This window comes from Rhea pennata, chromosome Z (assembly GCF_028389875.1).
Source record: "Rhea pennata isolate bPtePen1 chromosome Z, bPtePen1.pri, whole genome shotgun sequence".
NCBI classification, from domain to species: Eukaryota; Metazoa; Chordata; class Aves; order Rheiformes; family Rheidae; genus Rhea; species Rhea pennata.
In genome coordinates this window covers 66,796,546-66,823,522 of record NC_084702.1, presented here as the reverse complement: position 1 = coordinate 66,823,522, position 26,977 = coordinate 66,796,546, and the positions used below count along the sequence as shown (strand labels likewise).

The 26,977-nt window shown below is 39.0% G+C and overlaps 2 protein-coding genes across 2 annotated transcripts in view; one reads left to right on the top strand and one right to left on the bottom strand.

Annotated features, from left to right (window-relative positions):
• Positions 1–26,977, bottom strand: part of RPL37 (ribosomal protein L37) — a 334,257-nt gene that overhangs the window by 12,010 nt on the left and 295,270 nt on the right. The window lies entirely within an intron of this gene.
• Positions 1,349–25,266, top strand: C7 (complement C7). The gene is made up of 18 exons (XM_062599528.1): positions 1,349–1,537; positions 1,840–1,895; positions 2,458–2,533; positions 3,582–3,723; positions 4,541–4,682; positions 5,919–6,057; positions 6,937–7,071; positions 8,235–8,478; positions 9,030–9,143; positions 9,878–10,044; positions 11,077–11,305; positions 12,206–12,374; positions 12,751–12,838; positions 13,876–14,008; positions 14,982–15,173; positions 17,395–17,491; positions 22,373–22,557; positions 23,942–25,266. The coding sequence occupies exons 1-18, from the start codon at positions 1,532–1,534 to the stop codon at positions 24,127–24,129; spliced, it is 2,502 nt and encodes an 833-aa protein (XP_062455512.1). The 5' UTR covers positions 1,349–1,531; the 3' UTR covers positions 24,130–25,266.

The window sequence follows — 26,977 nt, the reverse complement described above, 5'->3', positions numbered from 1 at the left end:
ACTAAAGGCAGACCCCCAACACATACACATATTCTCTGCTACTTATATTCAGCCTCTCTCGTATTTATTTGCATGTTCTATTTGTGAGTAAATTATAGCATATTTTTACCTTGGGAGTTATTATAGCTGATGATGTACTTACATAAACTTGCTATCATCTGAGCTATTTAAACAGCTAGCTGCACGATCAAGACATATGTCTGGAGAGATAAAATATTCTTCAGAGATCCCATATGAATTCTTTACACATTCTGGGCCTATTAAAGGGCTTAACTTGGTTTTAATCCTTTCTTACACAGGCAAATGACCACTAACAATGTTGCATAAATCAGGTGTCAAACTGAACTGCACCATGAGGATTTCAGTCAAAAGCAATAAAATACATGCAGAAGTGATCAAAGAGTGTGAATCACATTATCAAAGAGGTTCGTAGTTACTAAACCTGAGAAATCCCAAGGAGAGGTGCTGCCTTAGCTAAATTGGCTCTGAGGTTGCTAACCTCTGGGGAATGGACATAGACATCATCCCTGATGTGGATGGAGTAACGACCCAAGATCTAGGCACCTTCTTCTTCAAGAAAAAGTAGGCCATGCCAACAGAGTGCAACATTTTAAAGTCACTGCGGAGTGATGCTGTGACATGAAGAATTTTGTTTTTTGAGGACTGTGAAATTGTACCAACTCGATGTAATGTCTGACCAGTTTTCAGATGAGGGAGCTGCTTTCTGTGAGGGCTTCATCCAGGCTCTGCTTAGGAAATTAATGGAAATTTCTTCAGCTTTGGTGTTTTGATGGTGTTACTGGAATTGATCAAATCTGGAAAGTAATAAAAGAAAATAAGAAGGCATGGCATGGGGGAAAGGAGAAAGTGAGAGAAATCTACTTCTGTAATAGCATCCCCACAGAATGCCAATGTTGGTATTTTGTTGAAACCAGGGGCTGTGTGGCAGGATCACATGAAAAACAGGCTAAAGTTTGCATTCAGATCCTGAAGCAGATTTTCAGTGTGAAAACTGATGCACAACTGCAGAAGTGTAGACTGAAGCTTTGTGATCAGAATTTAACCTTGGCAAAACCAACCTGAATCTAGAGCGACTCTTCCCGCTGAAGCTGGGGACCGAGCTGTGGTCTAGGGTAACAGACACCAGCTCTGGGCTGGGATCTCCGACAAGTCTTGTTCAGAGGAAAGAAACTGTGACAGAGAAGATAAGCAAAAGGGGAATGTTCTTCCAGTAAGTACTTTCCACAAATTTATGCCAGCCCCAGTCAGCCTAGCCAAGCCTTGATTTATATGTCTTAAAAACATTGAGCAGCTCCAAGAGCAGTCTGTGTCCCTGGAGGGGATTAGATGGGGTTAAGATAAAAATTATTCCGCAATATTTAGCCTTTTGGGGGAAGGAAAAGCATAACAGCAAGGCAGAATAAGAAAAGACATGTGGAAGCAGACAGACTGACTGACTCCTTTAGCTGCTGAATTGAGTGGAAGTGCATTTTCCCCAGTAATTGCTGGATATCTGAGTGTTTCATCTAACATGAAGGTAAGACAATTGCTTACTTAAATTGTACTGATGAAGTAAATACACCGAGTGCGATGAAATATTAATTTATTTATAGAGAGAAATACTTGTCTGAAAATGTAATTAGGCGGTATTGCAAGAAAGAAGAAAACTAAACCCCAAGAGCTTGCAGAGAGAAGCTGAGGAATTAGACCTTTTTAGCCTAACCTCTTGTCCTTTATTTGTTAAGTGCCCTAGTGTAAAGATTACAGAAAGTTAGAACAGCTGCACAACCTAAAGGAAAAAGCAGAAAAGCAAAGTAAGTTTTTGCTTCTCTTTTACAGGTGCTGGGGATTTTTCTCTTGCTGGAAGTTTCAGGTTTTAGTCCTGTTTTTTCCAGGTGATTATTTCTTCAGAAAACGATATACTGAAGACTAAGCACATATAGTTTAACAGACAACCTCTCCTGGTGCATGGCATGGGGCAGGGCTTAAAGGACTCCTCAGATACGTTTGAGGCGGCGGAGCGGGAGCCGCGGTGACGCACACTTGCAACGCGCGCTGCAAAGCGAGCGCAGCCTAGATTACCCCCCGCTGGCCCCGGTCCCCGCGATGGCCCGAGTGCCTCCCATTTGCAAACTCACTGTGTGCGACGGTCTCTTGCACGCACCGTGGTGTACACAGGCTCTGATAACCACCTCCGGACCGTCAGGATGGGGTGGATGTGCCTGGTTTCTTCTGTTGTTCAGTGACTAGGAAGCCCAGCTAGGAACTGAGCTCTTTCTTTTCGCACTTGAAAAGCAAATCCCAGTGGTTTCAGAGGGCGTCTGACCAAGCACTGTGTTTTTATCGAAGGTTAGCTTTGCTGTTTCAGAAAGCTTTGCACTAATGGTCATGGATGGAGATCCCTGACAATTTTCCCCTTTTCTTTTTTTAATAATGCAAAAAATACTGCTGGAGCAGCCCCTCCAATCCAGTCCACTGCCGCTGGAATTCTTTTGGCCCTTGGTCCGAGTGTGATGGCTGTACTAAAAAACAGGTATAGACAGACACACTTTTTCTGCAATCGTGATTCACAAACATATTCCAGTAATTAAGGAGCCACTATGTCTTTTAAAAAACCTCAAATTGGATGATTTTGTATCTACAGCAGCATAGTGTTCGATATAAAAAAATCACAAGAGCTCTTCCTGGGCTGAGGAGGAAATGAAGAAAAAGGATAAGCAGAAGCACTTGAAGTGCCTCTGTCAGCAGAGTGAGCAGGTTGCCAGGCTCTAGAGAAGGGAAACCCTCCACCCTTCCCTCTCTATATCCCTTTCAAAGCTATGATATTCATGTTATGAAACAATTAGTTTAGTTTTTATTTTGGTGATAGTTCCAAAAAGCTCTACCAAACTGTTTGGTAAACTGAGACAATTCCTCAGCTGCCACTGATTGGTTTGTACCATCTCCACTGATTTTTCATTAAAGGAGTAATGTGCCAAGAAGAGAAAGCTTTGTTGCAAAATATTATCCCCAATAAAAACAAGATGATGATTTTTACAGTGTAACTCTATTCATGTTGAAGTCACTTTTGCTTTTGACTTTCCATCTTGTTTCAATTGATGTTGCATGAATTCAGAAGGAATTAATCCAAATTAAAGATCTGAACTAAGAATGCACTTGAATCTTTTTAGAAACAAAAAGTAGCTCATTTAATGCTGGCTGCTAACATTTTCTGTTGGGATATTGTTTATATTGAAAGATTTTAGCAAATTCATATCAAGCATGATTGGTGCTATTAAAAATATAAAACAAAATAGAAATCTGTCAGCAGCTTCCTTCTGGTTTCAGAGCAGACTTTGCAACAAAACATCCAAGTTCAGGGCTCAGGCTAAATGTAAGATGTAAGCTTACCATAGATGTAAGCTATCTTTCTATTAAACTATGAGTTTGTTGCCCTGTTGTGGTAGTACGAAGTGTGGCTGTCCTCAGAAGAAAATCAGCAAATGTTTCATCTCCTTACAGGAGAAGAGTAGTAGCAGTATCTTGAAGCTATTTCTGCTTTGCATTTGGATTTTTTATGGTTTCCTTTGATTTGCATTCAGATTCGGAGACGGACAGTAGCAGTTTATGGCCAGTTTGGGGGAAATCCCTGTTTTGGGGATGCCTTTGAAACAAGACAGTGCACTCCTGCGCGGGGATGCCCAACAGAGGATGGCTGTGATGATCGGTTCAGGTGTTTTTCAGGTATCATCAAGACTTTTATCATCATTTTCTAGTCCTTAAAATTAAGAAGACCTTGTGATTCTTGAAGTTTAGTCAATGGGCAGTTGCTTCCTAGAACCTTTGACCTACAAATACATTTGATTCAGCAGAAAGTTTCCTTTTGTTCAGCCTTGCCTTTGCATGTTTTTAATTTCATCTGGGGTATTCTAAAGTTTTGAAAATTATATACTGTAGTTTGTGAGTCTCCCTAAATCATTCTGCCTCACTAATTTGCCCCAGATTACATTTTTTTTTTCATTTTGAGAGAGTAATTAAAGAATGCAGCTTTAGATGTGATTTTCCAAAGCTGTATTTTAGGATATATGTTTCCAAACATCTTGGAAACCACTTACATTATGAAAACTAAGGTCTCTAAAACACCGCTAGGATCTGAACAGCTTCTGTTACCATCTCAAAAGAGCACATTGCCTCAGCAAGTAGAAGTTTATCAGAGAACAATAGGATAAACATGTTTTGGTGCTATCAGATAGACAATCAGAATCATACAGGATACAGTCAAAGGATGAAAATTTAGGTGAAACAGGAAATAAATTTATAAGTCAACTGGTTTATTAATGTATTATAAGTAAGTCTTCAATGGCTGGGTTTCCTCAAGTGTAATACACACTGTTTATGTTTACATCTACTGTTGTTTTACAAGCCCTTCTGGGCACAGACACTGCAATTGAATGAGCTAATTAATGTGGAGTAACTGAGACTTTTTTTAAAAAAACTAGGTGATTTATTTTTAAATGGACAAACAATTCTCCTTTCCCTGTGCCTCTATGTTTTGATCTAGGTCAGTGCATTAGCAGATCTCTTGTGTGCAATGGAGATCAGGATTGTGAGGAAGATGGTGCTGATGAAGATCGATGTGAAGAGAAGAGGACTGTGTGTGATAATGATAAAACACCTCCAAATTCAGAACTTACAGGAACAGGGTAATGTTCTATGCAAAGCTCATTAGTGCTGGTGCTAAATAAGTTTACATTTTTGTTGCGCTTGTGACCGCTGTATGTGTAGATATACTTCCTGGGCTTCTGATCCACTGCTCAAATGCAAAAGAATAATTTTAATCTCCAGATGTTAGCACATTCTTATCCAAAGAATAGCTCCTTAGTTACCTACCCTAAATGAAAATTAGCTTTAATAAGAGTAGATCTAGGTTTTATGATAATCTAAAGATGCCCTTTAACATGCAACTGAACTATAAAAATGGCTTATGATGCAAAGGTGCACCTAACAGAAGGCAGCAATATATATGCACAGAGAATGGCCAATTAAAACTGCTTTTCCATTGTAACGGTATGTAACTGTACTACACTGATGTCAGCAGTACTATAAAGTCTTTGTGGGAAACAATCTCGCTTCAGCTATGTGTAACTGAGTTGAAAGGCTGCAGATTGGGGGAGGGGGGAAGCAAATTTTTGTACTTTTTGACTTTCTGCACTTTCTTTGTTTTTTTATTTTTGCTGAGGTTGCCTTTTACCCCTTCACCAATGCCACCCGGCTAGTTGGTACAACTGTCTCCTTCATATCAGTGGCTCAATGCTGCCAGTATGTGGCTGTGAATTTGGCCTTTTGATTTGAAGCATAAAATAAAGCTTTCTATCTTTCATTCCTGATGTTTAATACATTTCTCTAAATGTGATATGTAAACCAATAACATATAATCATCAGTAGGAAAAAAAGTTTAAAAATACATAGCAGCAATTCTGTTTCCTTTTGTTTATTGTTGCATTGAATCCATATAGATTTCTGTTTACATCTCATCTGCAGCCTCGCAAAATATTCAAGTTTTTTTAGCATAGTCATATTATTTGGAATGTCATATAGTTCAAATATAATACAAAAACATTTTGGTAAGGGACGCCCTGTTATTTCTGTGTTAGATTAATTGCTAGAAGAATAAAGTGTAATAACATCTGTTGCAGTAGATATGAATGACTTAATGTAAACAGGTATTGGTATGTGCTTGTTTTTGTTGAAAAATTAAGGGCAACATTTTGCTTTCAATATTCTGATGTTTCGCTTTCCATATTCTGACGTTATGTGAAGCACAATTCTGCAGGTATGAGGGTCTATCAGTGGATATAATGGTTTTGCAATTTTTAGCTCCTGTTAGAGAGTCTGCTAGCTGAGTGTCTTAATGACGTTTCATGTTTTGCTTCCCATAGCTTTGATGCCATTACTGGTGAGACTAAGGGAAGAGTGATTCATACGAGGAGCTTTGGAGGACAGTGCAGAAAGGTGTTTAGCGGTGATGGAAGAGAATACTACAGGCTGAGTGAAAGCGTTCTCGCTTATACATTCCAAGTATGTTCCCATTAACCACATCTTTTATCTTTAGAGTCTTGATTAAAACAGGTATAATGATGCGAAACAGGTAAGGTCCTTAAACAGTCCTTTCCTTAAACATAGACGAATAAAGCCTGTACCATCTCCAGTTTGTTAGTTCCTCTTGCAGCTCTTCCACCATGAATTGAGAGAAGGATCCCTGGCCGCTGACATAGCTGTCTCCTGAACACCTATCAAACAAACAACAGTAGCAAAGAGCTTCAGGGCAACAGCAGTGTTGAGGGCCATATGCCACTACATGCTAAAAAAGTTGTGTTAGTCCATCTCCAGAACATGGCATTTTATTTATTATTTTAAAATACTAACTGGTCAGTATGTTGCTATAAAGGAAGGGAAAAGAATCATCATTTCCTGGATGTCATTCCTATTTCTCTCACAGTAAGACTGAATGTCAAGCCATCTCCTTAGCATAAATAGCAACCTGCATCACCCTAAGAAATGCTTTGTGCCCATGGCTTTGGGGTGCTTCATGGACACCTTCCAGAGAGAAATTACATATCTATATCCTATTTCAAGTTATATGCCTAATAAATTTGGTTCTTCTCTTCATTATCAAAAGCATACTAAACAATCCTTAAAACATCATATTACTTTACTTTATATACATATACATACATATATGTATACACACACATATATATATATGCACAAGTAATACTCCTTTCAGAAAATTGATTCTTCCAGTGCTCACTTCTTTTATAGTTTATGCATCATCTGAAATGGATTCAACCTGAAGAGACCATAAAACTTTCTACATCGGGAAGTATTTGCTCTGCTCCGTGTTATTAACATCCTTCTTAAAGCTCTTTGTATAGAATTGTATCTATCATTTTCTAGGTTAAAATTCAGAATGATTTTAGTTACGAGTTTTTCAACAGTAGCTGGTCTTACATGAAGCACACAGAGAGGTTTGAAAAATCAAACCATGGACACAGCTTTTCACAGAAGAAAAATTTGCAAAACAGTCAAAAGGTATGTATAAAGTGTCACTATGGCTTAGTATTTTGCATAAAGGTTATAGTTATTATTTTTTGTTGTACTTTTATAGTGAGACACAAATATTTATTTTATCTATATATTTTTGGCACAAAGTCCATATAAGAAAGACTTTGCTGGTCTGACTTAACAGTTAAGCTGGGTTTGCTGCTATTGTTGCTTTTTCCATTTCACCTATTTAATAGTAATTTATTTATTTGCTAGCTGTTTTTCCCCTATTTGAGAAAGAAAAACATCAATGTCTTCTGATAATTGTTTAAATTTTCCCATTTTCTTCTAACAGTTTAATGCACTTTTTAATAATACCCTTGTCAGTATCTTGGAGTGAAAGAATTCTATAAAATAAAATTAATCACAAATTATTTCATTTTCCACTAGTAGGAAAGCAAGAAAGATAGCCAGTATTTTATGCAGCCAGTAAGCCACAGTGCTTATGCTTTGACCTTGACTTATTTGTAAACAAGGGTTACATGAATAATTTGAGAATAATTATCAGTTAAGAGATAAAAGGTAAAACTTTTTTCTTAGAGTAAACAAAAGCAAGTAAAAAACATGTATTTGATATTCTCCAAGCTGACAGAAGACAAGCCCGTGTTACCACACTAGCAAAGATGTATATTGAGATTTGTCACAAAAAAGTTCAAAAGCAGCATTGAGAAGCTGCTTGGTGACCATTCTCGAGTAGGCATAGAGGGTCTTAAAACTCAGCATCCTCCTCAAAAGGCTAGAGCACCTTAACAAAGAAAGGCTCCTCTGCAGAAATCAGGGGGCAAAGAAAACTTCTGCAGTTCCTCCAATTTGCTTTCAACAAGCATGTTAACCCTCTACAGCCATGTTACCAGTGCTGGAAACCAGGATTAATGATACAGTGATATTAGTGAACAGTGATACTTTTATTATTCATTTGTCCTTATGCTAATTTTCTGATACACAGGAGGAAAAAGAAAAATGATGCAGCAATTACAAATAAAAGGCCAAAACATACTTCCTATCTTCAGAATACTTTTTTTCATGTTCACTGAGTTGCTTAGACACAACTAATAACTCTGTAGAGCTGTTGGTCGTTAGCTAATATAACACGTATGTCATCTGGCTGGTAGCAAAACAGCCGCGTGACTGATTTCTTTTCCTCCCATCAGAGTCAGCAGCTGATGGTTATTGAGAACAGTGTGGAAGTTGCTCAGTTTATTAACAACCGCCCAGACTTTCTACTTCTTGCGGAGCCATTCTGGAAAGAACTTGCCAACCTCCCTGTTGTGTATGATTACAACATCTACCGAAGATTTATTGAACATTTTGGGACTCATTTCTTACACTCTGGATCTCTGGGAGGACATTACAAAGTTATTTTTAAAATGGATACTGACAAAATGAAAGCAGAAGGTAGAGTACTAGAGCATTTATTACAAGAAACAAAGTGAAAAAACAAAGATAGATGTTTCCTTGCATGTTCTCCATGGCAATATGTAAAATCAAATAAGAGAGTCTGATAGGTGGTTCAGGACCTCATCAGGCTGAACTTGAATTCTAATGCCAGTTTGAATGTCACATAACCTTAAAGTTTAAAAGTTACTTGGAGATGGAGGTTGTGTAAAACAGTAAAGAGCAGAATAAATCACAGATGAAGCAAGCATCAAAGTGATGGGATAATACTCAGTGGTGAGCAGTGCTGTAGGGTTAGGGATTGCCGAGAAAAGGGATGAAAGGAACAACAATCTTTTGCCAGATACAGCTTCTGTCTCAGCCTCCATCTGCAGGCCTTAGCATCAGGTACACCTCCCTCCAGAACGTGCTTTTTAGCTGCCTCCTAACTTAAGCAGAAAATGTGGTGGTTCTCTTTCTAAAACACTTTTCAAGTCAATGGGAAACTGAGAAATTAATTCAAAATACACACTTATTTTCAATATGTGCAGTACTGGATCTATTTTCTGCAGGTCTGAGCATAACAGACATGTACAAGTGCACCACGTCAGGCTGGAATGCATTCATTATAAAGAAGAAGAAAACAGAATGCTCCAAACTGGATGAACTACTACAGACTTCTTCAGGTAAATGTTCAGGAGTAACTTGCACAGGTACCATGTATCCAGCTTTCATTTCTTCATAAATAGCTGTCAAAATGTTGAAGCAGGTGTTGATAGCTTTTCTGAACTCTGTTTTAACACACAGAACCCAGACACCAAGTGCCCAGTTTAAAAAGCTCCCCAAGGCCCAAGCAGTGCTATTGCTTTCCCAATAATACTTTTCCAGATACCGACACGGCTGGAAAACTGGATATTGCTTATGTGCTGTACATGTGGGACCTCTTGATGCAAGCATGCATGATTGATCTCTGAGACTGTAGAACCCCTTTTCATCACTGTATCCAGGGCCTTCTTAAACAGGACCTTTATGGAGCTGTATGTCATAAGCAAATTTGGGTGTTGATCTGTTTGTGCAGTTAGTTTGTGTAGCAGAAAGGAATAAATGGTTCTACAGATGCCCACCGACTTAGTTACTACAGCCCATTTTGCAGCTGTTGGAGCATTTTTGGCTGCATGCAACTCTGCATCTTTTCTACATTGCATTTTTATCCCAAACCAGTATTTTTCTCTTTTAGGAAATACTGCTGCAGGATTTGACACAGTCTTACTACTGAGGACACAGTGATCTCATAATTGCATTCTGCACTGATGAGTCCTTTCACTACTTGCTAGTATAGTTTTTGCATGTATTATTTCTATTCCCATTTGTAAATATACCAATGCTCCTATTTTCTGTATTTCTCATCCTGAATCTACAGGAAGTAGTGGCAATAAGATTAAAGGAGATCCTTATATAGAAGGAGGAAGCCCAGGTGCTGTTGCTGGTCTTAGTTATCTAGAGCTGAATAATCCTGCTGGGAACAGTCAGAGATATTCGTTTTGGGCCAGATCAGTGACAAACTATCCCAGAGTAATTAAACAAAAGGTAAGGCTATTTTCCTAAAGCAGAAATGAGCAGATGTCATTACCTCTAGAGGATAAGTGATTAAATTATAGAGGGTGATTAATCAGGCTGTAGTCAGCAATCATTTTTTATTTAAATTGCTTTATAAAAGTAAAAAGATTTCATAGGAAGAAAATTCTAGGAAGTGAATAGCTGTATCACAAATGTAACCTCTGACTGATAGATACCAGCAAGTCTTACAAGCTCTTGGTGATTTTAGTGGAGTTCTGCCTAAGAACAGAGGGCCAGTTTAGCCTTGGAGAGAGGCAACTTTTCAAATAGCCCATTTTCTGAATTACATATTGGCAAGTCTGTGTGGCTTCCACTCAGCTTGCTGACCTTTACGTATCCCTTTTATACCTCTCCTTTTCTCTGTGTGTGAAGTTTGACATAACTGGAGATCCTGGAAGCCAGACACCTGAGAGTTGGCACAAGAGCTTTCACCGCGACTTTATCTAAGTCCCCTTTGGGAACTGCTTAAATGCTGAAGCATATGCTATACTTCCGTAAAAAGCAGTAAAATTCCACCAGGGAGTTGTTTTCAATTAAATGTGAGAAAATAAGACATAAAATCTGCCATGGGAAGGCAAAATATTTTTGCTTATTGCTGTCTTTAATTACTGCTTAATGAAATGACATAGTAGCTTCTGTAAATGTCTAGCTTTTTTAGACTGGGAATACGCTGGTGATGACAGGTTATTGTACGTTGGTGGACTGTGTTATGGTACACTTTAATCTCATCTGTAATCTCTTCTCTCACCTGTGTTTCAATACAACTAAGCAGCCAGCAACTTTAAGAAATATTGTTAAATCGACCTGACTTTGCAGAAGAAAGCTAACGTTAAAAACTAACATAAGATTTGAGTTAGTTAGCTAACAAACTAGTTAGGGCATCTTTCAAGACTCGAGTTCAAGAACATAAATCTCAAACTATCTTACATGACAAAATGTGCTGATATACTGTTCCATCCTTAATAGAGCTTTTAATGTAAATTCTTCTTCTTCTATGTGTAGCTAACACCATTGTATGAGCTTGTAAAGGAAGTGCCCTGTTCCTCAGTCAAAAAGCATTACCTAAAACAAGCCATTGAAGAATATATGGCTGAAAACGATCCCTGCAAATGTCGTCCTTGCCAGAATGGTGGCGAGGCAGCTGTGGAGGGAACTCAGTGCACGTGTTACTGCAAGCCTTACACCTTCGGAGCAGCTTGTGAACTGGGAAGTCTCGTGCAAGATCAGCCAGGTCAGCACTTGTTTAAGCTTGTGAGAGTTTAAAAGTGGCAAGTGCACTTTCCTGTTTCCAGAGTCTGTTTATCCTGCTGCACAGACTGAATGAGCAGCTGATGTTAGCATGCATAAAAGTACTTTACTAAGCACTGTTTGTATAATTTTTTTAATAATTATTGTGAAATACAGTGGGTAATACTAACCACTCATAGTGCAGCTCTCCATAAATAAATATATACTCTAAAAGAATAGGTGTTCTTTAGTCTCACAAGTGATTCTGTCCCTATCCACCCGCAAGCAGGGAAATTTCACGTATCACAGAATCGGTAAGGTTGGAAGGCACCTCTGGAGATCATCTAGTCCAACCTCCCTGCTCAAGCAGGGTCACCTAGAGCATGTTAGACAGGATTGCATCCTGTCCATCCAGGACTGCATATTAGTGGGCCAAAGTCACTGTTGACAAACTAGGATGCATACACTCTCACAGTTAAGTTCTGATGCCACTAACTTGCTGCATATCAGTCCAGGAAGGAAGTCAGCCAAATTTTGAACTGGGAAATTGCTATATATGTAATCCTCAAGCCAGAAGAAACTGCAAATTCTCTTCAAATATGCAAGTCACACATGGTGTCCCCTTCAACACAAAATTAAGGAAAAGGAATTGATTGGTTGAACTGCAGATCAGCTAAACCCGTATTACTAACACTTACGCAGTTGTCCAGAAGCCAAAGCCCTGGTGAAATCAAAAAGAAACTTAGAGGTGTCTTTACGAGCCTGGGCAGGATGGATAGGGGAACAGAGATCAAGACGATTTGGAATTTTCTGTAAGGTCATTATTTTTGAATTAGCTTTGAATAATACTTACCATTTTTAGAACAAAAATCTTTAATGTGAAGTGGTCTCAAATGTTACATAGGTGTTGTTGATGGACACTGGAGCTGCTGGTCTTCCTGGAGTCCTTGTTCGGGAGGAAGGAAATCAAGGAGTCGAACCTGCAACAACCCCTCACCACAAGGTGGTGGGAAGGCATGCATAGGAGAACAGCATGAAAGCAGACCTTGTGAAGATGAGTTGCAACATTTTCGGTAAGCAGAAAAGAAACATTTGGAGCACAAATACAGGAAGATTTAAAAATCTAATTCAAAAGAATGCACAGATTTTTGCAGGAGAATGTCACTGAATGACCCTCCTGCTTTCATATTTAAGTTGAAACAAAATGAAACCCATGAACTGAATCTGACATAAACTAGAGAATAGGATAAAAGTCAGTAAACTTGACACAATTCTATTTAATACTCTCTTTTTCAAATATCTTAGTGGTGCCCGATTTAAATATAATTATGATGTAAATGGCACATGTAAAATGGTCTTGAAAATGAACTTTATTGAGAGGCATACTATTTTGGAAGGAAGAATGATTAAACAAATTCAAAATTAGTAGCACTTTTGTCTGCTTTATAGCTTGATTGAACCACATTGCTTTGATGTATCCATAAGTCCTACAGAATTCTGTTCACCTCCTCCTGTCTTGGAAAACGGATTTGTTCGAGTAAGTTATTTCTACTATTTTATTGTCTGCAGTGTCATAGCTGAAGTTGATATAGAGATTCACTTGAAATTGTATATTTCTCTTGATATGTTTAGTATCCATGTTTAGTTTCCATCCTGTGACCATTGCATCTTCTTCTTCCCTGGTAGAATTATGATGAAGTGAGACTGTATTATAAAGCTAGGTCTATTTAAGAAGGGAGACTAAGTTTCTCAGGGTATGGATTATGCCTTCTCTATGCTTTGAGGCTGTCTGGAGCCTCCTGATCAATAAAATAAGTATAAGGATTAGTTAAAAATCCATTAGTTATCTCTGCACAACAGAGCCTGAGGCATGATCCAAAATTTTGTCTTCTTCGTTTTTAGTCAATGGCTCTCTCCCATACTGATATACTGATATACTTAGTTCACAAACAAAAGGTAGAATCCTGCAATTTGTGAAATATTCTCATTTTTTATAAGACCTCCTTAGAACAGAGGGAGATATAAAAAGAGAAAAGATCTATGTCCTCAAGGCCAGCTCTCCTAACTAACCGCATCACGTTAACCATGTATAGGTTTATAACATGCCCTCCTAAGAATTAGGAAAGCCATATACTCTACAGTATTCCCACTGGAAGGCTGTTCAAGAGCTTTAATTCCACTAATAATTAGTAACAGCTGTATCTGTAGTCAGTTTATATGCTGGCAGAAGAGTGCTGTTCTGTTTCTGGTATATATCACTGTCAGACCCCTGTCACAAGGTACACTCAACTCTAACCCTCACTTGCTATGTTAAGCTAGCCAGAATCTTTTGCATTCTACCAGCTCTTTTGGGGGCAACTTTTCCATTATGAGCATATTTGCTGACACTAGATGACGAGAGTTGCCCACAATATTCCCGACACTCCTACTAGTTCATTGTACAATGACCTGAATACTTCACACTGTCCAAAGCTACTGCATCCCGAGATGACTCCCCAGGATCAAAGGGAGTTTGACGCTGCAGGTGGTTCCTAGATTATATATTCAAAATTCCTCCTATTCCTTTTCTTTCAGAATGCTGAAAACTCATACCCCGTTGGGAAAAGCATTGTTTATGCGTGCAGAGATGGATATTCTCTTGTTGGTGATCCTGCTGCTAAGTGTGGCAGTAATTTACAGTGGCAAGCTGGAGACAGATATTGCCAGAGTATGTCTAATTGATTCTAGTTATGATATACAACTTCATTCCTGAATTCAGGTGAAACTTTTCTGCATGTCTTCTTTCTAACAACAAGGAGGAAAGAAATACACATCTGTATTTTCCCAGTTCCCTAGACAGAATCAGGTTTGAAATGACTTTCTTTTCTTTGAATCCAGATACTGTGATATTGAAATAGAAAAATGCACTCTTCAAGATCCTGGACAATACTCTGGGATGTGGGAAGAATTACTTTCTGTGAGAACAACCTTCGTTACACAATTCAGTCTTGTGGCTTTGTCCAGGAACCATTGGGATGAGCCTATGTCCCTTTCTGGCCAAGTTGAGTGAAAGGTCTGGTGGCAGCCCTGGGCAACCAGAGTTTTCAAATAACTGTCTCATCATAGGAGCTTATCTCCAGGGATCAGTTTACAGCTTGGATGATCCCTCCCCTTCACTCTTTTCCTCTAACCCAGTTAGGAAGCATTAGGGTATTTTCTCCCTCAAGTTTTATTTGTAGATCAGCTTTGAGTGAGACCTGCGAGTTTTCAGGTCTGTTGTTCAACACCTTCCTTTCCTCCTTCCAACCAGAATTTATTGTCAACAAATACTAGCCCAGATTGTCCAAGTAACATCTCTTCGTGTATCAGTGCATATGTCCTATCCCTATTAGGATACTAGTTACCAGCACAAACCCTTAACAGAAGCACAAGTTTTTAAAACAGAGAATTATGTTCAAGCTAGGGCCAGATCTGCAGGCACTAGGAGAAGATATTGCCACGCTCTCCTTGGTATTGCACATACACTTAATACGGGTTATGAGTTAATATTCTTTGCTAAGACGGTTGGTATATTTCTAGAGGAAAAACAGCTAATATTTCTATTCATTTTTTTTTTAAGAATTTGAGACAAGATAAAATATGCGACTGCTTTCTGCAGTCGGCTGATTCACCATGACTATCTCAAACGCTTAATTCCTTAGAAACTGCTTGTGTCCTACCTACCTTGGAGGGGGGGTTGCAAGGAGAGCCATGGAAACCTTTATATGAGATCGGTGAGAGAGTGACTCTGTCCTGTCCACATGGCATGCACCTAGAAGGGGCAGGCTCCATTTTGTGTGAGCCCAGTCTCAAGTGGTCTCCTGACATGAAGACTATCCAGTGCAAGAGACCAGGTAAGCCATTGCAGTCCTCTGCATGCAGTTCAAGGGTTTTACTCCTGTATAGACTACAGGTGATATAAATATGATATAGATAGCTATACCTATATCAACGATGCAAAGTACAGAAGACATGAATGTATGGATCATCATGGGCCAAGATAACTGACCATCTTTTGTGAGCTGTTCAAACAAGATGCCTTAAGACATTTCTTTTGAGGTTTCCTTCTGGCTTGTTGCTTCCCACATAGATATTAGGTATTATCACCAACAATATTTTAAGAGATTGGCTAGGATATACACTGCCTATTCTGCCCCCAAAATACACTCCACTTTCTACCTGTGTTGTGTACTGCCACCACCACCATGTGAACTGCACCACGGAGATATGACTTCTCTGGAAGCATCTGGAACCTATTCAGTGCACCAAGAACCCTCACAGGAGAGGAGGACTGGGGCTGGATGACTCCTTTTGCTCATTTGACAACTGTCAAATGCAGCTAATATGGAATAAATCTGTAGGGACTGAAGGAAAAGGGGGTATGGGTTTTCAAGCTCATGGTAACAGGTATTTAAGCTCTGGGTTGATGCTGGCAGGCACTGTCAGAGAGAGAAGCAAGCATAAAACAGCTTAGTCTCAGTTCATCTTTTCCAGCTGTGGAGGGCAGACAAGACTTTCTCTTGTGTATTCCTACAATGCTGGCAAGTGACGTACCTGCAAACAGCTTGCTACTTGAAGTAAGCCACATCCTTACCTGGCATCCCAGATGTTCTCATATCCCTCCTGAGACCCTTGCTTGGAGAAAACTAACAGCCACTGATGTTTCCCAGGGAACAGAAAGAATAATACATCTGTAAATAAAATGGTTCAGAGCTGCTAACGTACAAAAGCACTAGTGCTACGGATTGACTGTTACTAGTTGCCTCGCTGCTTAGGCTTAGCCATAGTGACTGGTTTTCATCAGTTTTTGTTACACCGTGTGTTCAAACTTCATTGATGACTAGAAACAGTCTTGAACGCTTCCACTGTTAGCAATGACTTGTGCCTTGCTGTATAGGAGTGTTAGTACATTAGTATAACAGAAAGAACAACAGTTTAAAAATTAGAAGGAATATAAGATAAAAATGGACTAAAATAGAAAATATATCCATGCAGAGACACAATGGCACACATCTATTTGGCCTTACTGAAATAAGGTGGGATGAGTGTTTAGTTAGTAACAGTGTTGATAACAGGCAACTACAGAGGACAGGTACAACCAGCAGCTCCAGACCTGGAGATAACGTAGCAATTTTTGATGGAAAATTCCCCTCCGCAGGCAGACAAGGTTATGCCTGGTGTTTGTACTGCAAAGCACCACACTACTATTTTTTTTCCTTCTCTGTCAATTTCTGCCTGTTTTGCTTGGCAAGGCTTAATCCATAAGGGAGATTTATTTTAAAAAATGTAACAATGTTCAGGGATACTAAAGTTTCAAGTTAAAGTAGAACACTATAGGCACCTAATCTAACACACAAATCAGGAGATCAGCCTTTCTCAGAAAATGTGGCTGTACGGATTAAACAAAATCTTGCTATTACTTGTTACAGAATTCTCTAGAGGAACGTTTAGCAAAGGTCTATTTTATTTCAAAGCTTAGAATATAATGCAGCAGCCAAAGGACAACACATTTACAATTGTGAAAATTACCAAGAATCAACATTGCTTTTATTTTTTAAGTTAGGTTATATTAAAGACTATGTACTGGAACTTCTAGTTTTCACTACCATCAATTAATATAGATATTAAGATTCACTATTTCTACATGGGACTTTGGAGTCCCAGCTTTTCTAGTCACAGCAATGAAACCATTAACTCTGAAACCTAATGATAAAGCTGTTGCCGACATATGCTAGCTATGATTCAGCACTGTTCAGTTTAGCAGAAACAGGCAGCCACTGCAGAACTGGAACAAATGTTTAGGCTTGAACACAGTACGTGTCCCTTTCAGTCTGACCCTTGGCCTATGGATAAATTACCGCTCAGTAACTCTGCAAAGTGTATTATCTCTCTCTGATACTTCAGATTCCTTCCACAAAATAGCTACTTTTCATGAACTTGTAGAATGTGATTTATGTCACAGTTATATAATTCAGTGCCTTTTAAGATCAACTGATAGGATGATTTCAGGGCAGCCCTTTAACAGCCTTTGCTTTTCTGACCATTAATAACCTTGTCTGTGTTCTTCTACGTCAGCAGTCCATACGGAACTAGAAGTGACGGAGCCTAAATGTCAGCCATGGGAGAAAGTGCAGCAGTCACAATGTGTGTGCAAAATGCCCTACGAGTGTGGGTAAGTTCAGGCTGGATTTGGCAATGACTTTCTCACTTTATTCAAGACCAATTAAGTTTCTTAAGTCTTCAGTCCATGACAGATTAGAAAGCTTTACTCATATGGGAAGGAGGAATAGAGCTTTGTTTGCTTTACAGCTCAATCAATGTCCTGCTCATCACTTACCTGCCTTGTCAGAGCTGTCAGTGGGTATTAGCAGTGATGAAATTTGGTTGGATGACAGAAGGTGAAGGGATAATTTCAGCTCCATTTAATCTGTGAAATAGATGAAAAAAGATAAAATGATATTTCGAAGATTTAGAAGATGGAGGAAGAGCTAGAACAGAGACCCTTAGGACTTAAACCATCAAAGCAGTAAGCTAGTGAAATAAAGCAGATTTCTTTTCCCTGCTGAGAAATTGGAGAGTTATGAAAGGCACAATAATATAATCTCCTATTTATGCAGCAGCCTGGAGAGACCAGTCCTCTTCAGACCACTCATGTCACCTTTTATGATCTCATAACTCGCAGAACAGAGTTCATTGTTTCTTTCTTACTTAGTGATCTAAACCTACACTCTGTGATAAATAAAGCAGGACAAACATGGCGTTGATTCACTCACTGGGTGCTCTGCTAACTTTTGAGGGAACAGACTGTAAATGAAAAGTAACAAGAAGAGCCCCAAGACCACCTGGCTCTGATGGCCAGATGCTCCAAAGAGCTCGACACTCAAACATCTGGGTTAGTTTTCATAGGACACCAGCACAGCAGATGTGAGCTCTGGACATGAAATCTCACCACGTTTATCACAGCAGGAGCTGAACAGTTTGAAAACTCCAGGATAAAAGATGAGATTTTTCTTTTCCCAGTGTAGTAAGAGGAAGAAAATTGAAGTCCTCTCAAATGATTTAGAGGTAGCAGAACTTAATGGAATATGTACTACATGTGTCAGAAATGTATTTACAAGAGTACCCTGCGTAGTGACTCCAATGCTAAGCCAAAATTAACATACCTTGAACATCTGAAAATTAATATTGATGAGCTTTGTTCAGGTGTTGTAGTTCCACTGGGCATTTTCCTAGAATTTGAGACCATTGTCTTGCTTTCCTGCTTTGAGAAGATAAAGACCAGATTTGTAACAACCCCAGTAATACTCTCCATATCCTTAAACACTTGAATATTTTAAATAATAAAGACTACTCTTTTTGTTTCAATACTGGTTAAAATTAGGCAACAACCCCTCCTCTGTTTCATGGATTCTTTGAGGTCATTTACACAGAAGATGAGGAGGCTCCACAATGCTAGGGAAGCCCCTGTGCAGAGTCAGAATAACTCTGGAAGTTAAATAAATTACATTCAGTTACGCATTTAGACTTCACTTGTAATTAATCTGCTGCCTGCCCATTTCTATTTTTTTAAGTGTTCAAAAATGGCAGGAAGATAGCAAACAGTCATTGCTGTTACCTGATGCCATCTTTTCACTCTATCTTGAAATAACACCTCTAAGAATAGAAGGATAAATCATCAGCTGTCTAAGTAGACCGATCTGCTAGCCTATCGAGGTTATAGGACTGAAACACGTAACCTGATCTCAGTCCTCCCTCTGAGAGCAGAAGTAACCTGTCTTGCTTTGCTGTGATGGTGAATCTCAACAGCAGCCACTGCTCAGAATGGTTTATGAGAAATGCAGAAATGCCATAGTTTCAGATTTCTCTTCAATTTCTGAGAGATGCCATGAGTTTCAGATTTCTTTTTGATTTCTGAGAGACAAGCAACAGAAACCTCCAGGGATGGCACAGGAACCCCGCAACAGGCTGGTGCAGGGTAATTTGTCCCTCATGACATGGCACCTTAGGCTATATCTAGTCAAATAAATAGGGATAGAGATAGGGAACATTCCTGGGCTTTGGCACTTCTAAAGTGCTAGAACATTTCCTCGGAGAGTTTTGGCAAGGGCCAACTCCCACATGATTTCCAGGTAAGGTTCAGAAGTTATTAGGGTCAAGGACTATAGGCAGTTTGATGTGGTTCCCCTGCCCTGAAAGCCAAGAGAGTACAGATACCAGCTATTCTGTGGAAACATGTCCTTGTGCAAGGAATGGTTCAGAGGACTGTTAGTGTATTAATACAGATAAAACCTTAGCCTCCAGCAGCTGAAGAGTTTCTCTACAATGAAGAATGAGATTTAGTATCTTTTCAAAAGTACCCCCTTTCTTCTCCCCACTATCTCTGTTACCTAAGAGTTTTTGGCCTGTATTATATTAAAGTTTATGGTCTTGGATAAAATCTTAAGAAGTTAAAATCACTTCCAGCATGTTGAATTTCTTGATTTTTAGTTTCATGGAAAGTTGTCTGCCTGATATACTAGGTGAAAGAGAAAAGCTATTTGCTGATTTACATGTGCAATTTCATTCCTCATATTGTGTGCTTTTGTAAAGGCTTGTTCTTATTCAAGCCTTCCTTTCAGGTAAAAGGTGCTGAACTTTTCAAATTCCTTCCATGCAAGGACTCTTCTTTGCCATTAATTATTTGTATCCCACTGTTCTGATCCTCCTATGCCTGTAATATCCTTTCTCAGCAATGAGTGCAAGTTATTAATTTATCTTATAAGTATAGAGTGTACATCCTTTTTCTTATGCATCTGAACATGCTTATTTCCAGCATTTCTCAGCTGACCTAGTCTCAGAGAGCTTGAGGGACAGCACTGTAGCTAGAGACTGGCAACAGGAATGTGCACTCCCTACACTTCCATCTCAGCAGTAGCCCTCCCTGTGGTGAGCCTTGGGCAGCTGGTTAAATCAGCCTCCCTCCCCTCTGCTGGCTGTAGCTGTAGTGGTGCAAAGCAGAGAGGTTCGTGCATTTGTATCAGGTCCAGTCTTTTCAGGTAAATTAAGCTGCCTTGTATACAATTTTCCTTGTCCTTAAGACTCAGATGTTGAGATTTAGTATTCTCAGGCAATTAAGGGAAGACTCTGAAGAATAACATATTGAGCATCTTAATTAGAGATTAGATGCTTCCTTTGGATCACAATTTGCTCTTCTGAATCTGAGCTGATATTTTAAAATAAAGTATTTCCTATCTTTCTGTTTGAAAAGAGAGGTTTCACATTATAAATCACTGCACTCCATCTCATAGGCTGCACAGCCAAACTAGCAAAGAATATTATGCATAGAGACACACTGCCTTCCTTTATTAGCTGCTTGGAGCTATGTAACCTTTGGGCTGTCCTCTTTTTAGGCCTCAGAGTAAGAGGGTTAAGTTCATACTTTATGTTAACAGAAGAGCATTTAGAAAAATTCAGGCAACAAAAAGCTACTAGGGATTTCATGGCTCATAGTTTGACTAAACAACAGTTAAGGGACATATCACAACTGAAGGTGCCAATATGTACAAGAGTTATGATACAATTAATAATTCTTAAATGCATCTTCAGTTGCAGGCAGATGCAACAGTCAAAGTTTTCAGAATCAGCTGATGAATTCTGTGCCAAATTTGAGAGACCTTAAAAGAGCACTAAGCTACAGATAGTGTAAACTGTCTGTAAATCCAGCTCTTTTAGGAGGCTTCAAAATCATCTCTCAAATAATCATTCCCAGAGGCTGAAGCTGGCACTTATTTATAGATCATAGCAAAAAAACATTTCTTAAACTGTCTCTCTCAAAAAAAAAAAAAAAAAAAACAAACAAAAAAAAAACCAAACAAACAAAAAAAAAAACACTACCTCAACACTTCGCGAGTAGTCAAACAAGCCCAGAGTTTGGGCTTTCTTACCAGAACCAGAACCTTCCTCTTCCCTACTCTCACAAGCCACTTTCCCAGCTGCTGTTACCCTCCCCATCGGGCAGCCTTTGGCTGCTCCTGGTCAGCCTCTCTTCTGCACCAAACACTTGTTTTTCTGGGGCTGACTCTAAAAAATGACTCATTTTGGATACTAAGCATTTCTGCATAAGTATCTGTGAGCTCTTCTAACTGAGAAATAAGCCTTTGGAGCTGTATTTCAAAGCTCTTTGTACCTTGGGAGTAACTCTTCGCTGTCTTGTATCCTGCGTGGTAATTTCCCTGTGGGCATTAAATACTGCCAGGAGAGCATGTGAATCACCTACTCTGAGTAAGCAGCATTTTTGTTCATTCCATACAGATACCACCATCTGCATGAAGTACAAGTAAAGCAGCTTGAGTTTTGAGGTTAAAATGCAGAAGTAATAGAAGGTGTCCCCCCCCCCCAATCTACAGCATGAAACATGAGTGATAATACCTTCCTAGAACTATCCCTGAAGCAAATACTGTCCAGGAATCATTATTATTGTTTTTGTAAGCTAATTTTTGTGAGTGTTAGCATGACATCTGAATTTCAAGAAATAAACTAATAGATCCCTTGCGTAAATAGATTTTTTTTTTTTTTTTTGACTGGAGATTTTGTGTTTGTATTTCCATAAACTTCTTTGGTCTCTGATATTGGATCATAACTTTTTATTTGGTAAAAGCTGAGGCTTTTAAAACAGAGGAGGGAATAAAGATGTTAACTATAACTATTAATTAAAAAAGATTAGATTATGAAATAATAATGTGCATATATCATTATATGTAGGTGAAACCATGTTTGTGTGTTTGTACATGTATATATGGATGAATAATATATTAGAGAATAATTGAGGTTTGAACTCTTAAGTAATGAAGTCTAGATCTCAGTGTCATGGAGGTCAATGGCAAAATATCAACTAATATCCTTGAGTTTCAAAGGGGACAGATTCTGGTTCTGTTGAGGTGCAGCATCCTGTGGGAAAGGAAGTAGTCTGATTTATTCATGAGTCTAAGTCCCAAGTTTCCATTGCCTTAGCTCTTTTTAAGAGGTACCAAGAAAAAGCCCATTTAAATAGTGCTATCCATGCTTTTGTTTTCAGTCCTTCCCTGGACATCTGTGCTACAGATCAAAGAACCAAGAGAAACACACTTTTAACTGTTTGCAAGATGCATGCATTGGAGTGCCTGGGCAGAAAATATTCTCTTACTAATGTAGAAAACTGCAAGATACCGGAGGCAGCTGAAAAATCCTGTGGATCATGCCAATCATGGGAAAACTGTGATGGTAAGAAATTCTTCAACAGTCACAAGTAACAAAATGAAGTTTTTACCCCTGCTTACACATGAACCATAGTTCTGTCCTTATATAGCAACTCCTGATCTTCCTGGAAGCATCAGGTGCACACAAACTGCCAAGCTGCTTCAAACCATGGGTCTGGTATCCTCCAGCCATAGAAAATAAAACTCCACAGGAGACTGTAGCAGAATAAACCATCTATAGATGAGGAGTTTATTCCCTGTTTCTGTTAAGTGGACTACCGTATTTGATGGTTGTCTTGCAGTTTTGGGTGAAAACCTTGTCCTATCCTTTTTTCATTATAACTACCTGTTTTAAATTTCTTGACACAGTAACTGTGGAAATCATCACTACCCACAGCAATATCAAATCCTTTCCTAAATCTTGCTGAACATTTTTCCCAGTGGTATCTTGTGGCAAGGAATTAAATGTCTTTTTCTATACTGTCTAGAAAAGGCACTTATTTTTGTTTGTACTTCATTGCATATCCCTAGTTTCTCACATTATGAGCAATGGTGAATGAATATTCCCTCAGAGTAAATAGTCTCAGTCTTTTGCAATCTGTCTTCAAGGGAAGCTTTTCTACTCCCTGATCTAATTTCCCTGAGTGTCCTCCAGTACATTGCATTTAATGAAGGGTGGCCAAAAATGGAAAGATAAAGGTGTAAATTAGGTTTCAGAAGTGCCCCAGATAGAAGGCACAGTTATAATATTTTGAAAATTAAAAAGATTAGTTAATAGGAGTTTGTATATTTTGTCTAACAGGTTTGAACACAAAAATAATAACAGAAAGTCATCAAAATTGGTTGAAGCTTCAGGAGAGACAAATGCTGGCAAATTTAAACATACAATATCAAAACAGGCACATAGCTATGAAAAATAAGTCTCAAATGGGGACCTTACCTGATTATTTAGCGGTTGTCACTGATATACCTATGCCTATTTATTCATAGGAAGAGGCTATTTGATCTTAATGAAACTGCCAATATATAAATAAAAAAGACAAGTTTTAAGTGTTTGCGTGACCAGGGTATGACCAGAGTTTGTTACTTTCCAAGCACAGACCTCTATCTGGAGACTGGAGCAATAGCCAGTAGTAACTGGTGCTAGCAGATTGAAGCAGTAGCATCAAAGATATGTTCAAGACCTATATTTTGGGCATCTTCAGAAAGCTTTTCCCACAAAAGCAAACAACTTATCAAATCTGGAGATGCCCCTGTAGGTGCCCTGAATTCCTGTAAAAGCAGAGTGTCACTTGGTTGCACTTCTAGTTTTTCTAAACTTATATTAGTCGATTTTTCATTAAATGAGTTAATAGCCTCCTTATGAGTAGATCCCAACCTGAGTGTTTTTCCTCTCTGTTTTTGCTTAGCTCAATCCAACAGCTGTGTTTGCCGCAAAGATGGGCAGTGCGAGGAGGGAGGTGCTCAGATTTGTGCTGAAGTCAGCGGCTCTGCTGTCCCTCAGACCATGACTGAATGCGAGGTCGGGCTTCGCAAGTGCCGGGGGGAGACCGTCACCCTTGTCAGCATCAGGCCCTGCGACGTTCAGAGCAAATAAGCTATACTACCTTTCATTTTGCTTATTGCCATGGGATACATCAAAACATGTTGTCTGGGCAGTAATATACTTCAAATCTTGCTCTATTAGGCATAAGCTCTGCCATGAAGTCCACCAGCACTGGTGAGATTACGTTCCTTGGCTCTGAATCAGGGCTCTTCATCAGGCAGAGCTACACTCACCACTTCCACTCACCAAAGGGCTCTTAGCCTACGCTCTGACTTAGCATTGGCAGGTTTACTTCGCATCTCCCTCAGAATTAAAAAACATGACCAAACTGCAACCACCAGGCTAGTATTTATAGTGATATATTATAGTGTCTAACACTTGTAAATATATTTTTATTAAAACCACACAAACATACCTATGCACTGATTAAATTTAGAGTCCAAAAAAAGAATTAGCTTTACAAAATAAGACATATAATTCTTCTCATTTTAATAGAGTAACTTCTTCCTATTTTGCCTTAATCAGCTGAGCAAAAGTACGCATAGCATTGGACCTGTCACTGTGCCTGAAGCCTCTGAAAGTCAAACAAGGTGCGTTAATAGTAAAGTCAGCTTGAAATAATGAAAATAATTCTTACATTCATGGCTTCTTGTACACAGAACTGCTTTATGAAACCCTGCCATTTTGTATGGTCATAACCATCACCAAGAGCTAAATTTGTAAGTGAGGACAACTCAGTTGCATTTGTCACATGCATTTGTGTTTGCTCCAAGTGCCAGTCTGCTTACAGACCATTGTACACTGGAGCCTTCAACCACAGCAAAAAGTGAGCTATCAGGGATAGCGTGTCCTCACAGAAATGGAGACCGACTGCATACTGAAGCCTGGAGACCGCTTTGGACAGTCTCCTAAGATTGTTCCTAGGTAAAAGGCATCTCTTGTACCCCTTTTCTTACACAGCTAAGCATGATACAGCCAAATATTCACATCTTTGCTCATGTACAGTGCATCTTGCAAGTCAATTCAGGTACCTAGTTTGGAAATCTGATCTCCTCCTGGCTATTCTCAGATGCCAGTAAGGACAAATGGCTGGACATGATAAAGCAAATACAGTACAACTAGCAAGAAATTTGTTTTTAAAGTAACAAGTTTTCTTTCTTATTATCAGTAAACATCTACCAGATAAAATCTGTCTGTTGGTTTCCGTGTTTGCACATAGATTTTCCTCACATAAACCCTACCGTTAGCATGATAGACTTTGTTTTCTGTGGCACTGACGGTGAGAATTAAGCCAGAATTGAGATCAGTCTGCTTTCTCTTGGCAGACTCCCTGTCCTGGAGGCAGCTATGCTGGTGGGAGAGGTTGCCACTGCCACCTCACCCCTGGCTGTTTGTCACCACCCTGGACACCCACAGAAGCACCTAGGCTGGCAGCTAGGGGGAAGGTAGCAGACAGCAACAGGCATGAGTCAAGCAGGTAGGGTATGTTGGTACAGCTGAATCCTAGACAGAAGCCGAGGAATCTCAAAAGGCCAATGACCCTTCATCTTGCCCCAAAGTGCTTTCAGGAAAAGCTTTATACTCAATAACTCGATTAGGCAATACAAAGAGTAAATAGAGAATCAGGCAATGGAGATATGACATAGCAAAGTCACGTGCAAATACATGAAATATTAGCTGATGAGTTTATAGCAACATAAATGAAAATAAAAGGAAATGTAAAAATAAGAAAAGGAGAAGACTTAAAGAATAAAGATTTTTTCAAAGACCTCTAATACAGGAAGTAAGTGTTGAGGCACAATTTTCACCTAGCTCACAAAATTTTCAAGAAGAACACCATTTGTTACTCCCTAATGTATAATAGCCTAGAGAAATAATTACATATTGTTATACCATCTTAGCCAAAATAACTTAAAATTATGTTTAGTGGGTATTGAAGATATTTTTTTCTAATCTTTTGCCCATGGAAAGCCCTGTCCATATCTCCAATAATTCTTACCTGTCTAGCTTAACCAATGCAAACTGACTTAACTGCCTGTGAATTACTCAGGAAAACTAAATCTCTTGTACTTGTCCCATTCTTTTTCTAATAGCTATCATATACCTATATAACCTATATCACCATGCACTAAATACTATATCTAGGTCTACTAAAAGAGATACAGTTGCTATTGATAGGTCTGCAGTGCTCACCTCTGTTGACAGAGGCTATTTGTAGGATGTACTTCTGCTAATACCCTTGTTTGCCTGCAAAGTCTCAACTAATAAATACAAATTGAGGTGTTCAAACTGCAGAGCAAACTGAGAGCTGTAGTTTTGCTTTATCATTCAGGGAGACATTTCCCTTGTTCTATCATTTGACTTTAGTTGTAGGGGTATACCCTTGCTAAATCACTGCTGTGAACTTGTTTTGTTAGCCAGCACAGTTGCCTTTGGTTTGCACCTTCCAGTAAAAATGGGTCAAATTCTACAATCTTTTGTCATTTTAAATAGTATACACTAACATGAAAAAATCCTGTCGAAGATTGATTTAAGTAGTGGTAGTTAAAACACACATTTTCAAAATGTGAACTAGCCTTTGACTACTTTAAATTTTTGGCCTGTGATTTTTCAGGGGTGACTTAGATTCCTCTTGGCTTTAATAGCTATTAATTCAGTTTTCCAATAGCAATGTGCTGGCCAGTCTAGACTAACAGTCCTGCTTCAGAGTTTTGCATTAGGAGAGACTTTTGTCCCTTTTACATAAGCTGCTAAAGGAGTACTGAGACCCAACAGCATCACACAGCCGCTGGTCCACGTGCTTTGGAGACTTTGGGGTAGGGGCTTTGGGGAATGTGCGCAGTGAGCCTTATTCCGCCTCTTTAGACAGCTCCGCCGGAGCCAAACAGCAACCTTCTGC